Raw genomic sequence first — 16,255 nt, forward strand, 5'->3', positions numbered from 1 at the left:
CAAAGCCGACCGCTAAAACATGCACCATATCCCGGCAAGGAGATTGGATTCCAACTGCAGGCTCAGGGCACAGCGGAGGGTCACTCCACAATCTGCAGGGGTCAGAGCCAAGGCAGCGCTACAAGCTGGTTTGACGTTCTCCATTAACTCACCCTCTCTAACCCACAACACAAACCTGTGCAACTAAACAGAGAGGGAGAAAGGGGGAGAGACAAAATCAAATTGAATGTCTTTGTGTGAGGAAGAAATAAGTTAAATACATGGTTGCAAAGTAATCTCTAAAGTGCATCTTTTGAAACTGAAATACCCACAATTGTAATTAACAGAGAAACATAAATAAATGTAGCCTGCGTATTGTTTTTTATTGCCAGTAAACAATGAGCTTTAAATCATATTAAATGATGATTGTATGCATAAAACGACACATTTGTGAAAAAAACTGCACAGTTAAAACTGTCTCTCGGTAAAAGTGAATAAACATGATCAAGTCAAAGTCTTTACGGATACTGACAGCTGCTGTTTTCCCTCTCTCATTCTGTGGTTTCAGCTTCATATTTACCCAGCTTAAGCGTCTACATGTGGGCACTGGACCTGATGGGAAGCCTCCAGACTGCCAACTGTTTGGAAACATGATCGCAGAGCGAGCTTGTTTGGCTGAGGCTGTGCCCAGGCAGCATATACAAAAGCATATAGAATCAGCTAGCTGCCACAAGCCACAGCTTTATTTAAAACTTCACCCAACCTCAAATGACTTGTGGAAGTCAGGTCTTGAAGGAAGGTTATTCAGGGTAGTTGAGCGCTCTAAACATCTGAAACAGCATTACAGCCTACGGAAATGTCATGCTTACAAGCAGGAACAAAAAGGCCGACACATGCAAGCCATTCTGGTATTGACTGGCTCGGCTTTGTGACAAGTGGGAAACAGAAAAGTGAACGTTAAACACTGGTGCCACTGTTAATGTCTCACCAGAGGGTTATTGGCAGCTGCAATGTCATTACAGTGTTTTAGTTTAGTCCTTAGAATGATGATGCTTGTGTTCTGGCGTTAGTACAGGTGTAGCTGTCTCGAAGGCCCAGACTTATTCACTTCCTTTAACCCCATTCTACCACAGGGGCCCTGTAGTTACACTATAAAGACTTATATTAAGAATTACTTAGCCCTAACAACTGCTCTCTCTACAATACAAGTCCTCTGAGATTTACCTAAGCCTTGAAGTTATTCATTTTTAACATTATCTCAAAACCATATGACCTGCTGTAATTATATAATTACTCAAATTACATTTCACCCCCACCCCCCCCCCCCCCCCCCCGTCTACAAGTCTGAACACTCCATCTTGACAATGGGACCTCACAGAAGCAGCATATTTGCGAGCGCTGCGATATAGATTTGCGGTGCCTGCAACAATGATCGCCTCTGTCGGAGAATTCATGGGGGCTGTTGATAACCGCCAACAAAAACAACAAACCACGCCAGCGCAATTATGCATGTCCATTTCAACATAATATGGGAAGAACATGAGATACGTGGGAGCAGGGGATGACTGTTGTGTCCTGTGGGGGTGGGAGGTTTGTGTGTATGTTTGTGTGCTGGAGAAAGAATGTGTGTCTGCGTGTGCGTGTGTTGGCTGATTGAATGCGGGTGTCCGTGCTGCATGCTTGTGTGACAAGAGAACAGGAGCCGGGATCTAAAGGACGTCATGTTTAGGGTCTCTTTGAGACCACTGCTTTGACTTGACAGTATTGTTTGGGTTTGGGTGGGTATTTCAAAGGGCTGCTAGGAATAAAAGGCAAGTCTCTAGAGCTTTCGGCTGCTGCACATTTTCCATTTTAAGATTCCAACCTTTCATAGCTATCAACTTTGAGAGATTGCAGAGTGTATTGTTTTTCACATCAGAGAACGGGCTAACTATACGGCAGATACTTTGTGCCATGTACAGACTCTCAGAGTAGTATTTCATATTGTTGTGGTAAAGTTTGAAATTAGTTTGAGGTTTTCTTTTGACATGTTTGAGATGTATTACTCTTTGTTTTGTTATTTTCCTCGAAAACATTCTCTAATGTCCTTCCCTGTTTTTGGTTAAAATAGAAAAGGCATGGCTGTTGCATGACAAATCACTACATTAAGAAGTGTTTCATTTTGGCTGGAAATGAAATAATCCCAGTTCATGATTTGTTCCTGTTTTATAGTTTTGGCTATCATTTATGATAATATTGTTTTCAACAAAAGTAATTGCTGAGTTAACAGCAAACAAACCACATAATCACATGGCAAAGTGTTGATAATAATCCCCTATTGCACATCAAACCTGTGAAGCAAATCAATAGCAAGCACACTATAACGACGTTTAGAGTAAATAAACTGTTAACAAGTGACTGTTTGGGTAATTAGCTTACCGTTTGCTTTCTCTTCCAAATAAGCTTCTTTTAAAACTGGGCAATGGTTTGATTTCTTGCCACATCGGAAGTCTTCTTAGGGACATCGCCATGTCCCCACACCTCAGCGTTAATTTACAATGACTGATGGCCAACACTGTAAAAATAATAAGACCCAAGTTGCAATAAACTAGAGTTTAATTTAAAAGGCAAATGGTCGTTTTTAAAACCTAATGATCCTTAAGGGTACATACAATACTTTTTGTAGTTCCAGAGGAGCATGAAAATCTGTTAAGTCCTGCAGTTGATTTCTCAGCGATACAAAGTTTTAATCTGATGGCAGTGGAGGGATGGAGGGAGGCGGGCTGGCAGCATCAGTCAGGGTGACCTCATGTGTCTGGCACAGGGAAAGCCTATCAGGTTTCCCTCTGTGCAGATTCCAGCTTGCTCACTCCACAACAGCCCCAGGACCAAACCCCCGGAGGCATGTGTGTATGTGTGTGAAATGGGGGGGGGTAATTGCATGTCTGTGTGTGTGAGAGTGAATGAGATAGAGAAGTAGAGAGATAAATTATATGAGATAAATTATTTAGAGGGAAAAAGAGAGAGAGACTGCAGGAGGGTGAGCTGAGTGTCAGTCCCTCTAGTGAACTCAGTGAACTCGGCAGGGCTCCCACCCTTCCTTACATACAGAGCCAGCCCCCCCCCAATCACCACCACTCCCCCCCCCCCCAGCCTCCTTCCTCAACGATAAACGTGCTGCCCTCTCATGTTTCCTCTCAGGCTGTTTTGTATGCACATGATAATGTGGGTCATTGTGTATATTGGGGTTTTTAACAGTGTGTGAAACTTCTCTGGCATGCCCTGAGAGTACGGGGAGGTTTTATGCTTTATGAATATGTAAAGGAGAAAGGAGCTTTACATGAATCCCGATGAGATCTATTAGGTAAAAAATAACCAAAGACCGTTTAAATGATAAAACATTCTCGCTAATGCTTAGCTGGAAGATTAGGAAATGCTATGTAGGGGTTGAAGTTCAATAGTTTTTAACACAGTTTGAAATAATCAGTTAATATAAATAGAGTCCATGCCAAAAAAACGTTTTTTTACCGGTTCCCCACCTTAGGGTTAAAGCAGTTACTCTCCAGTAACCTCGTCTGACCCGCTGTTAAACAATGGGCTAGGTAAGCAAACACTATTGGCAACTATTGCTATGGTAACAATACAGCACACACTCCAGGCGATGCTAATAAAGCCTCGACAGGCTCAGAGACAGCGTCCCATTTTACAAATCACTGTGGCAACTGCCATGCAGGCGCACTGGCAGAGAGATGAACATCACCAAACACACACACATGGGTTAAACAGATGTGACATGCTGGTTAATGCTGCCACACATCAGCCATGAGCGTCCTCCATAACCCTTGAGTGGGGAATGGTGGAGCGGGGGCTGCATGCTGCAGCTCCGGCTGGCTGTTAAACTGCTATCTGTAACTAAACAGATCAGCAGATCATCCTGCGCTCGACAGGAAGTCTACATAACTGGGGCACAGAGTTTCTAAACATTTAAGAAGGAGCGAGAGTGTCAACACTGGTCTTAACGACTACACCGGTTCTGTGGCGGGAAATGTTGGCTCACCATTGCCGGAGTGTTTATCCAACGTTCTCAGGAAGGCGGGGTAATGTCAGCTTAGTGATTCATTGCAGGTCCAAAGTGCTGAGGACACAGAATCTGCTCTGAATGGCGCCGACTGCAGCTCCTACAAGGTTTTATTGCTTTATCGGCTGAATCCTAATGTGACCCTCTTCCCACCACTCCCTCTGATTGTTCCATTGGTGCCGGTGCATCCGGAAACATTCGGCAAGGTGCCTATGTGGTTTATTGCGCAATGTAGTCGAAGTTCTTAATGTGGAGTAAAGTTTCTACTATATTTCCGTGAGAAAAAAAGGCATTTAGGAAATACTCCAAGTGGCGCATGTCTGCATGGGGGTTGATACGGATCTCTATGGGTTGATATAAAGCTCCTTATACAGCATGATTCCCCCCAATATGTTGGGAGAAGCAAAACATATGGCGGTTACACAAGCATGCAGCTGTTGTTTTTTGGGGCTAGAGATAAATAATGGATACAAGTCTTCCACTGGGTACTCAAGACAGCTAATGAGAGAAAGAAGGCAGACAGGGAATTAGGAACTAACTGTTTTTCAAAGCCACTGTTTTCTAAAATGTTTCTAAAAGTGCCCGAGGACAACAAAATAAATGCGGAAAAAAACATCACTTTATGTTTATCATCTTTAAAAGTACCCAAATGCTAACATTTGCATTTATTAAAACAATTCTGAAACTTCAATACAGATAGAATTGTCAAACTGGAATGCACGTGAAAGCGTTTATTCCAGCGTGCATTTCCCTTTCTCTGTCCTACTCTTCATCTCTCGAATGTGGGTGACCTTAATAATGTAGGGGGGAAAGGGGAGAGAAAGGAGATTGCATTTACTTCAATGCAGATTGTACAGGAGTAAACTACTGTTCTGCATCAAACCCTCCCAATACTTTTGTCCTTTTCAGGCAATAATCTGCTACAAACCCTCATTCTCTTGAGTTGTCTCCCTTTTGAATAGTTGATCATGTTAACTATTGAAAAGGCAGACAACCAGTCTTTCACATGGAGACAACATATCATAATGACACTATTTAATATGGTTGCCAAAGGCTGTTTATGTGCTACTAATTACTGGTGAAGATTAATAATATCTCTTTTAATTGAACTCCATAATGCTGAGGGCTTTCTCTTCTATTCTTCCATTCATCCACAGTATCTATACTCGGTGGCTCGGCTTGCTCCCTGCATCGGTGTCTTTGCAATCTGATTCACGCGCCTACCTGTATCCTAATCTGTGTTTTTCCATACTCTGACTAATGCACACACATCGTGCCCCTTAGCAGCGGCTGAAGCAGTGAAAGGGTCTGCTAGAAAAACCATTCAGGCAAAATCTAAGAGGGTGGCTTGAGTCATTTAACTCAAATAAAGCAGGGAGAAAGGCCTGTTTGCTCTTGGTAATCCCCCACTTGCTCGACAAGGCTTCGCAAGGTTCATCTGCTGCGCTAAATTGGTCCACGTATCCCTATTTGTATAGGAGCTCATTGTGGCTGGGTGAGAGGGGAATCTGACAGGACTGGCAGCTATTCAAGCCCTCATGCCTATTTGCTTATCCTCATTCATGGCAGAATTGGCTTTTTCCGGGAGCCATTTTTCAAGCTATGCATGACATGGTATTTTCATTGAGCCTGCCACTACTAATGCAGCTGTGTAGAGTAAATAGTGCAGGAAAGCCGGTATATGTGTTTAGGAGCAGGGCGAGCAGGGCCTCCTACACTAATCACAGTGGTGAGGCTACACTACCATTTGCATGTCTGTGGCCGGAGTCTTCTCTGGTTTCCCTGTCTGGATGTCTGCAGGTGAAAGACACGAGGTCATCAGTTTGTGCAGCCACAATGGAAATTAAATGTAAATTCAATCAAAGTAAGATCTACACTGGCAAAAGTTTCCTTAAAAAAAATAAAACATGGTGAAAAATTTGAATGCTGATTCTTCAGTATGTCTCTTTTTCGAGGGTTTTGCAGATTCTTGGCAAAAGAAAAAAATATAAAGCTTGAAACTATACAATGTAGTACACTGCACATAAAAACATGAAACTTCCTTTTACCGGACATTACAGGAAGACACAATATTGCCTTCATAGCAGGCTGTTTTGATTATGAGCTCATTGCTATTAGACGCTGTCAGTTTGCCAAAATGTGTCTAGTAATGAATGAGGTAGACCACCGACAAGGACTCAATAACAAGATGAAAGCAGAAGAGAATGACAACTGCTGTGGAGAGTACCATCAGAATAGGTATACAATAATTGTCTTTCCAGCACAGATACAAGGGCTTCATCTGATTAACACATTAACATAATAACCACCACTCATCATGATGAAGAGACATTTATTTCCGATTAGGCGTGAAGGTATAAAGCAGGACTCAGCTTCCCTCTGATGCCCTCATTCAGGAAGGTGAAAAGTCAATTCTGCTGCAGTGGGAGCCATGCGGAGATCCTTCTTGTGCCCTGCTCCTCAAAGTGTACGCAGCAGCCATTCGTTAAAAATGCAGGAGCAATTACCCCGGCTGAGGCTGAGTCAGTGAACGCTACCAAGCTGAGCTGCTGCCTCCTCCACCTCCTCCCATTGGCTGCCGCTGTCGCTACACCAGCAACCTGAGCATTCTTCCCTTGAATCGGCTCGCCAAAAGGTAGGGCAGCAGACGCAGCAGACACCGAAAGCTTCAGTTACACAAGAACAAAAAAAAAAACTCCCCTGCCGGTCTGTCTCTCACGAGGTGCAGTTACCTCCCCCTCCCTCACCCTTATAGCACGTGACCTCACCCTGACATCCTTCACCACCAGCTCAGTCTCATCATGACCCCACTCCTCTTCTGCCCTTCATACTCTCCACTATCTTCCCCTCAAATGGAGCAAGAAAAATGACTATCCTCCTCCCTCTGAATTTCAGCTATGTGGCTCACATAAACAAAGGAGCTTGAGTTTATCGGTCACTGTTGGGGAAATTAATTCCGCATCGCTCTTTACTTTGGGATAAACAGGGGCTAATAATTCATTCAAACATGCTGTGAAACAGCAAAAGCTAAAATTGCAATCAAGAAATTACAATATTAATGGAAACAAACAGACTTAACTTTCAGAACTGCATTCAATTGTTTGCATAATACAGGTAGTGATTGCCTTTGTAGAGTGCTATTCTCAGGATAGAAGAAAAATATTGAACCACACACTGATCCGATTCTTTATTATACACCTTTCTGTAGACATTATTCAGTATGTATTGAGCAGCAACAGGAACGAACAGTTTCACAAAGTTTGTTATCCCTTTATCTCTTTTTCAACAAAGTTGATCATCCCAGACTAAATATATTCACTCAACGTATTCCCTTCAGTTGGAAAATATTGAACATAATATAGGCAAAGTTAAGACTCTGACCAACCAATAGGGAATGTATATTAACCATACTCACAGAACAATTCGATTCACTGGAATATGGTAAGAGGGTTTTAGGTATGTTTGACGGTTACCACATCCCATATGTTTCTCTGCATGTTAATATGGGGTGGATGAATTAAAGGGGTCTACAAGAGGTGTCTCTCCAGCCACTCATGTCATCCTGCACAGATGGCAGGACACCATGCCCAGCAGACAGCAGGGGCTCCCGGAAAAAGAGGAAGCAGCACGCAAATCCGATGGAGGATGGGAAAGAGTAATTACAAAGGAACAACATGAAAGAGAATTTAAAGATGAAGCAAGACTTGGCAAAAACAATATGAGCAAGGAAGAGTGGTCAGAGCAAAACTGAGGGGGATACATATATAGATACATAAAGAGGAAAACATACAAAATTGTGACTGTACCCCACCATCCTCAGAGGCAAAGGGGGAGACAGAAAATGCCAGGCAGACCTCTGCCAGAGCGACAGAAGAGTGAAACAGTGGGCCAGAGGAGACAGCTCCAGGCAGATACTACGTTACAGAAAGAAGTGCAAGTGAAAACAAGGAAGAGGAAAAAAGCAGGTGTATTTGTAGAGTCCTGCCGTGCTGGTTGGTTTGAAGGGCACGTCATGTGTCTCCTTTCATCTGGCTCTAAATCTAAAGCAACATCTTCCCCGTCTCTTTCCGTCTCGCTGCATGTTGACTCATTTCTATGCATGCCTATTTCTCTTTGAAAGAATACTTCGAAATCACATAGAATATGTGTTTAATTTCAGTTTCCCACAAGGAAGAGCACCACATCCTGGGATAAATATCTCTAATGCACTTAGAAAGGTTTGTAAATGCAAGGCTTGCCTATTACGCACAGATACTAAAGACCACCTGTGGTTGAAAGTTCACATACGCAATTTAGTTGAAGCCTAAATCCCATTAAGGTTTTATTTGTGTTAATGTGTGTGCTCCTCTTGTCACAGCGGTAGTTTGGAAGCTGGTGGGGACTCGTTTGTTAACCCAGGTTTTTCTGGTTAAAGTAAACGCGCCCTGCTCAATCCGCCACCTTCCTCCCCATATGCCCCATTTCACCAAACAGGTTGGAGTCCCTTTCTCCCGCAGCACTGTATAAGTCGGCTGTTATCTCCAGATGGCCCGCGAAGGAGGGTTCAGAGACGAGATTCCCCGGGGCAAGAGATCCACCACCAAGCACATTATTTTATATTTTAGGCATTTATCTGCGATGCTCTTTTTCACAGCAACCTCCAGTGAGTGGGGAGGTGCTTTGTTCTGTGTCTTGCTGAAGGACGCTACAGTAAAGCACGGGTTTATTGCGGAGAAGAAAAATGTGACCGGGTTTTAACACCTTCACTTTAAGCACTAGGCCACTTACCTCTCATGTACAGTCCACAACCAGTGACTTCCTAAAGTACAAACTTATTGATGGACTTCTTTATCACACATTTCCACGCAGATGCTCGTACACCATCTGTTCTCGTAAAACGTGCCATTTAAGCACAAACATTGCTGCTACATTTTGAATCCCCTGTTTACAGTACTCCTAACTTAATACAGAACAGGTTCCTCCTCCCATCAGGAAATGCAACCTATAGAAAACACAATAAATCTTGCTATTTCATTTTCATGCTCCTTTGTTCGCCCCTCTGTTGCTCATCTGACAAAATGGATATCAGTGTTGAGGGAGCAGCTGTAATGAGAGGTGGACGGCAGCATGCTGAGGGCCAGGTCTCAGCGCCCGGTTTATGAGAGGCTGCGGGAAGCAATAATACATACACGATCTTAATGTATGGGTGTGCAGATAGGGCTGAGCTGTCAGTTGATAGATGAGAAGGGTTAAGAGTACCCCCTGCTGCAGAGTGTGTATGTGCAGGTTTGTGCATTTACACACAGGCCATACAGCAAATAAATGGAGTTGTCTGCCCCTTTGACTGGCAGTTACACATGGAGGGATTGTGCTGCTGGATAAAGCTGTACCCCTAGGCAGATAAAGACCCCGGGTATTAGTTGATTAATGATCAAAAAGCCCACCTTTCATGATTTGACCGTGTGAGGTGAAGGATTGGGAAAATGTGGGGAAAAAAAGCAGGAAACCAAGATAGAGCGCTTGCTGGAAAAGCCTGCCAGATTGAGCTAGCTAAGCGAGAACACATGATGGGTTAAGATTTACAGCGAGCCAGGGACAGTATTTTGTTTCGGGCAATTGGTCGTGAGGCATGCATCAAGAATTACAAGTGAGGGAAATGAGTTATACTACCCCTGTCTTTGTACTAATCAGAACATATCGTCCCGGGCTCAAAATAGGGCTAGGCTTAAGTAAATGTAATTTAAGAAGTGTATTTTCTCCAGCCCTAGAAGCCCCTTGATAAACTCTTCAAAGCAGATCCACATCAGCGGAGACAGAGGAGACTAAGCTATAACTGAGAGTTGCGTCACTGATAACTGATTTAATGAAAGACTTTGGAAAGTGGACCTTTTTTCTCTGCCTTTGATTGCGCTTGCTCTCCGTCTATGTATATCTGTCTCTCCCTTGTTGTCTCAGTGCTTCTCTTTCTCCTCTATCTAGGCATTAAAGGAGGATTTAGACAGCTCTGCTGTTATTTCTGTAGCACAATGGATCACCCGGTGTAATGTAACCAAACCCTTTTCCTTTTGCTTTTAACTGGCCCCTCCCTCCCTATTGCATACACCCCTCGGCTCTCTGTCTTTCTTTCTCTCACGCACATACACCCTTTTCCTCCATCTCTAGCTCAGATTCTGAAGAATTAGACATTATAAATGGGGTCAATGGCAGTAGTGGACACTCCCATCAAGGGGTCTAGTGACTGCTGTTTACTCTAGGCCAGGGACATTAGCATCTGATAAATCTACCTCACTCTGCCCCTCTCTGCTTCTCAGGTTCTGCATGTTCTAGTCCGACTGTATCACAGATGCCGCTTCCAGATCACAACCCCAGCACCAGTGCATCGCTGTGTGTCTGTGTGTGTGATATCGTTGACATTAGGCATGTAATGACCTAGCCTATCTGTGGTGTAACAGCACAAGGGTAGGGCAGTGTCAGGTACCTTGGGTGTATGCAATAATAGCAGTAGCAGGGACAACATTTCACAACAGAGGCTTCATGTACTGCAGGTTTTCAAGGCAAATGATCCTTATTTTGAGAGTTCCTATTGAGAGTGTTTGTCAAATTAAAACAGAGAACCTTAAATGCTTGTCAGTGAGAGAGAATGAGATAAACATGCACACCAGGGACAACCGGCACTTAGTGTACACATTTAGCTAAATTCATGTTCTTTCCAAAACACTATCATGAAATAACAATAATTGATCTGTGTGCTGTAATTGTTATCCTGGGCGAGAGGAGGGGCCGGGCCACAGCGAGGCATTTACAGTAATTTTCTCATTTATGATGCACATCTATTGCCTATGATTAAATTTGAATGAACAGCAAGCTTCAAATCAAATTCACAAAGAAACACACTGAACAAAGGCCCAATTTCATCAAATGTCTACATGGACTGATCAGCTGGGACAGATCCTCTCTTCAAAGCAGCCCCCCCCAGCCATAACACACACACACACACACACACACACACACACACACACACACACACACACACACACACACACACACACACACACACACACACACACACACACACACACACACACACACACACACACACACACACACACACACACACACACACACACACACACACACACACACACACACACACACACACACACACACACACACACACACACACACACACACACACACACACACACACACACACACAGGAATCAATAATTCAGCTAAAGAGAAGCACATGCTACGCCCCACTGCACTAATCAATAGAAAGCCAAATGTTATCTTTTCATCTCATTCTTTGACTTTCACATTCTAATCGGGGCTGACTAGCTCATGCTGGACAGCATCAGAGAACTCCATTACATTTGAATATAATACAGACATACAGAGGATAAAAGGACCCCCAATTCAAAATGGGCCTCAGTTTTTCTAGACAATCCTGGCTCCTTTTTTAACAAAAGGGTCCTTAGCTGTAACAGAGTGCAGATGTTCTATACATTTTCTATGCATAGAATCACAAATATGTGTCATAAAATGGAGGCGAGAAAAGGTGGATGGCAACACTTGAGCATGAATTACGCCCCACTCCCCCTCCCTATCCAAGATATTTATGCCCCCTTGCTCACATCCCTTGGGAGAATGAGGCCATACCTTGGGAATGCAGCAATGAAGATGAAGAGAAAGACCTGTGTGATTTGAGACTGATGACTAAATCGGAGCGGTGGTGTACGTGTGAAGCAAAAGGGGGGACCTGCAGTGAGTGTGTGTGTGTGTGTGTGTGTGTGTGTGTGTGTGTGTGTGTGTGTGTGTGTGTGTGTGTGTGTGTGTGTGTGTGTGTGCGTGAGTGCGTGAGTGCGTGAGTGCGTGTGTGTGCACATGCGAGGCCAAAGTGACTACCGTGTTGTATTGTCGACTGTCGGACTGAAGCTGCCAGCCATGGCCCTTCTCCCCTCTCTGTAATCGAGCTATCAATGACCATTAATGAGAGTGTGAGATAGCTCTCTACAGCCCTCTGGGTTACATTGCCCAACACTCTGGCCTCTCTCCCCACCTCCCTTTTCCCCAATGACCCTGTCTATTGCCCAATAACATGCACCTACGAGGCCATCGGCTCACTAACTAAACACGCATTTGAATGTCGGCTTCTGATTAATAAACAGAATGATATGCTCTCCCCGCCTCACCACGCCCCCACTGTGGTTCTCATTTGCATGACACAGGACCCTAGCGGCTGGCCCAAGGATACCTTAATCGCTGACAGTGGCAAGATCGGATCTGCGCTGACCTTGGCAGTGAACTGCAGCAGAGGCGGAGGAGGCAGGGGGGCCTGTTGCAACAGAGCGGGCTGGCTGAGAGCGAGGGGAGGGAGGAAGAGGGGGGGAAAGAAATGGAAGGGAGGGAGGGGAATGCCCTGATTGAGAGGCCTTTGAGATGAGCAACTCTGAGATATTAGAAGGGGGAAGGGGGATGATGGAAGGAGTAGTGGAAGGGTGGGTGGGAGGTAGAGGGAAGCCATATGGCAGCAGCACAAATGTATTAAACTATAAATCAGGGTGAGAGCGAGTGGACTGCCAGGTGGGGCTGCAGGCAGGTCGTCGCCGCTGGAAACGCACTGCTTCACCATCCAGCTCCACATGAGAGAGCACGAAAACATCTCTCCAGTATACTTCACTGTCCTTTTATCACTTTTATTTATTCATTCATTGCATTAACTCCTTTTCTTTATGCCTGATGCCCTTTGTATTGACACAGTGGATTTGCTACAATTTAGCATTCATTTCTAGGGCTGGGTGTTTACAAATGTTCCACACTAATGCCAATAGAACAGCTATTTACTTAATTAATTGTATTTGTTCAATGTTTTAGGTTTGAAAAAACGAGTAAGATGTCGTTCTCTTAATAAGATAAATAAATATTTTGGTTTATGTCAAATAAATATATAATTTAATGCCAATTTCCAAACTTGACACGTTTTTAAATTGGTGCTATGGAAATATTTGGTTCCCTACTCTATTGAAGTTTGTTAAGCTGCCCTATAGTCCGCTATGAATGCAATGGGAAATAGTAATATCACAATATAAAAAAGGGATTTGAGACATAACTATTGCACAAGTCAAGTTCAACTGCACACCTTTAGCATTCGATAATGGTCAGAAATGAGTGTTACACATGTGGTAGAAAAACAAATGGAGTAAACCCCAAAAGGCTTCCATTTTAATCCCTTGATGATGTCTGGGTAGTGTGCCCAGCCAGTGTCCTGGCAGCCGTCGGGGCCCAGCCTGGGCTTCCATCCCAGAGGCACTGATGCATACTACAGCTAGAGCAAACACGGGCAGCCTCCCTCATGCCTGCTCTCCGTCAGAACATAACGACCATCACCGTAAAAAAAGAAGGGTTCATAACCTGTATGTCCCTCTTTGTGAAGCACTACAATAAGCCATTTGTGCTGGTTAGTGAATGAGCAGCATCATAATTAAACGTTGTATTCGCCTCAATCAGAAAAGTGGCATTGAAGCACTCAAACAAAGGCCTACATTCAGCTTTCAAATACTTCATTAGGGAATTAAATGTGGGTCCCGATTCTCTCATCTGTTTAAAAAATAGCTGCTGTCAGTTATTTATAAATAACAAAAGCCTCTGAATCTTTGATATGTTATTTAACACATCACACTTGATGCCATTGCACTGTATCACATCAAGATCTCATCAGTTTGCAGGCGAGGGATGGATGGATGTTACTGGACAGCTCCCAGTAACGGTCTGGTACGCTGGACTAACTCAGGCCTTGATCCCTGATCCTGCACTCAGAGAGACACAAGGATGCACACACCACACACACACCACACACACACACACACCCCCATGCTGACATAGACATCCAAACTCCCAACGAGGTACCTGCCATCTGAAACCATCACAGCCAAGGCCGGCTATCCATCAAATCCCATCTCCACTCAGGGATGAGAGGGGGATGAAGAGAGGGCGGTGGAAGAGAGGAGGTGCGGGAGAGAGGGAGGGAGGGAGGGAGGCAGGACACAGAAGTGTAGGAGTAGATGCTTGAGGAATGCAAGAAGAGGAGAAGAACCGTACCTTGGTCTGGAGATAGTGGGGGTAGTAGTAGGTGTACTGAGGGTACATTGGCTGCTGCTCCAATCGCTTGCCCATGTAGCTGGAATCCTTAGCACTGAGGCAGGGAATGGTGACACGGGGGCGGAAGCTGCCAAGTAGCTAGCAATGGGATAGAGGCAGCGGAGGGGCAGTGCGATTCTTTTCTGTGTCGCTAGCCGGTCCTCCGGGGAGAAGACAGGGTCTGCGTGGCGGACAGCAGCTGGGAGAGGGTCTGCCTCTGATTGGGGGGGGGGGGAGCTCTGTGCCTCACCGGTCCTGAGCCTCAGTGTCTGGTAGATGCTCACTCAGTCTCTTACTGCCCGATCAATGGAAATATTTCCACAAGTGCTAGAACCAAGAGCGCTGTGTCTGTCAGTGGCTGGTATCGGATGGTAACGCGCGATAAGGGTGAGGAAGTGGAGTGGAGAGAAGAGGTGCAGGTGGCAGTAGCTCTGGCAGTCCTGTGAATGTTGGAAAATGGGAGAAGGAAGAAGAGGAGGAGAGGAGGAGGAAAGGGATGGCAAGGAAAACGGGAAAGGACGTATAGGTTCACTTCTCTATTTGAGCTGTTTCACTCCAGTCTTTTGCCTGGGCTTTAATCTGCCTCTCTCTCACTGCCCCTCTCTCTCTCTGTGTCCCTCTAACATACACAAAGTATCTCTCTCTCTTTCTCTGTGGTCTGATCCGATGGTGGCTGCGTGCTGTCCTGTTTGACAGAGGGGAGATATCCTCAGCACCGGTTGCCGACGAGATGCACTTTATGCAGGGAGCAGAATCACAACACGAGAGCCGAGCGCACGCACAGAAAGCAATCTCAGCCTGGAGCGAAGGAGCCAGCAAGAGGGCAGAGAAATGATCCCAGTTTTCTAAACGATGTGTATTTTAAAAAATCCACCGGTTGGTAAGTCAATCCTCTGGGTTCCAGATAGAAGACGAGTAGGGGGAAAAAACCACAGTGAGTGAGTCCCAGGTGCCGAGTAGAGAAGGAGTCCCTCGTCTGCGATCCTCCCTCTTCCTGCACTTGTAAAATGTGTTCCTTATTTTGTCCTTGGCTCTCTCACTCCTCTAAGCAGCCTGCCTCGTTCTCTTTCCCTCTGTCACACAGTTGCTCGCTCTCTCTCTCTCTCTCTCTCTCTCTCTCTCTCTCTTTCTCTCTCACTCTCGCCTGTGCTTTCTCTATCAGTCAGCCTCTCTCTCTCTTTCTTCTCCACACTGACAGGGCGGTAAAGGGGGCTCGTCCGAGGCTACAAGCAGAGCAGAGCGCCTCCTCCTTCTCCAGCCCAGCCGGTAGGAGGGTCTTTAGCAGATCTGTGCGAGAGAGGGATCCAGACACAGACCGGCGGGCTGCAGCGTTTCCACAACCTGGGAGAACGCAGGGGAGAGGAGTGGAAGCGAGAGGGGGGGAAGGCGTCAGCGCGAGCAGTCGATTCCCCCTACTGGCTGCACACGGAGCTACCACCTGCAACTGACTCCTCAACACTTTACAGAGTCTCAAAACCGTTGGATAAACCACTTCCACTGTTCAACCTTACTCCTCAACTGCAAGAATTGAAAGGCAATACATCATTTCTGTATAATATATAATAACTGTTTTCTAATAACTGTTTTCTAATAACTGTTTTCTAATAACTGTTGCCTGTGGACAAATATCTTAGCATTTATCAGAATAGGTTTTATTACTAACTATGTTCACATAGAGGATGCTGCAGGTGTAGATGGTGCATACAAACACATAGAATGAAGAATACGCTTTTTTTTTTAAATAGTGCTAATACAAAAACTATTTTAAAAACGATTGTAACAAATAGTAAACAAAGACAATGTTTACACGACAAACAAATATGTAAAAATAAATCATATATCATCTGATTTATACTTTTTTTTAAAAACAGAAAATGGTTTCAATGTTTTTTTGTCTCTTCTGCTGTTACCGTAAAATTGCAAAGTAAATCATATAACTTGATTTAGAACTTGTAAATATATTTTTCACTGCACTGCAGGGTCAACACAATGTGCAGCAGGACTTCACTTTTATGAGCTATAATCACAAACACAACATGGAAAGGCAGTAAACAACTATCTCTATGGCACTGGCTGAGGAAGTCAAAGGAAGCCACTTCCTGT

The 16,255-nt window shown here is 44.6% G+C and overlaps 1 protein-coding gene across 7 annotated transcripts in view; it reads right to left on the reverse strand.

The window, feature by feature from the left end:
• LOC307021037 (RNA-binding motif, single-stranded-interacting protein 3) overlaps nt 1-16,255 on the reverse strand; it is a 258,107-nt gene that overhangs the window by 169,430 nt on the left and 72,422 nt on the right. Inside the window, exon 1 of one of the 7 annotated variants that reach the window (XM_079652774.1) lies at nt 14,114-15,852. The exons of 4 other annotated variants lie outside the window; for them this stretch is intronic. In XM_079652774.1, coding sequence (XP_079508900.1) covers nt 14,114-14,188 — 75 coding nt within the window. In that variant the 5' untranslated portion in view covers nt 14,189-15,852. Of the gene's footprint in view, nt 1-14,113; nt 15,853-16,255 lie in introns of those variants that run through there. 2 more of the 7 variants (XM_079652772.1, XM_079652773.1) reach the window with 2 other exon arrangements.

The sequence above is a fragment of the Notothenia rossii genome, assembly GCF_949606895.1.
Source record: "Notothenia rossii genome assembly, chromosome: 10".
NCBI classification, from domain to species: Eukaryota; Metazoa; Chordata; class Actinopteri; order Perciformes; family Nototheniidae; genus Notothenia; species Notothenia rossii.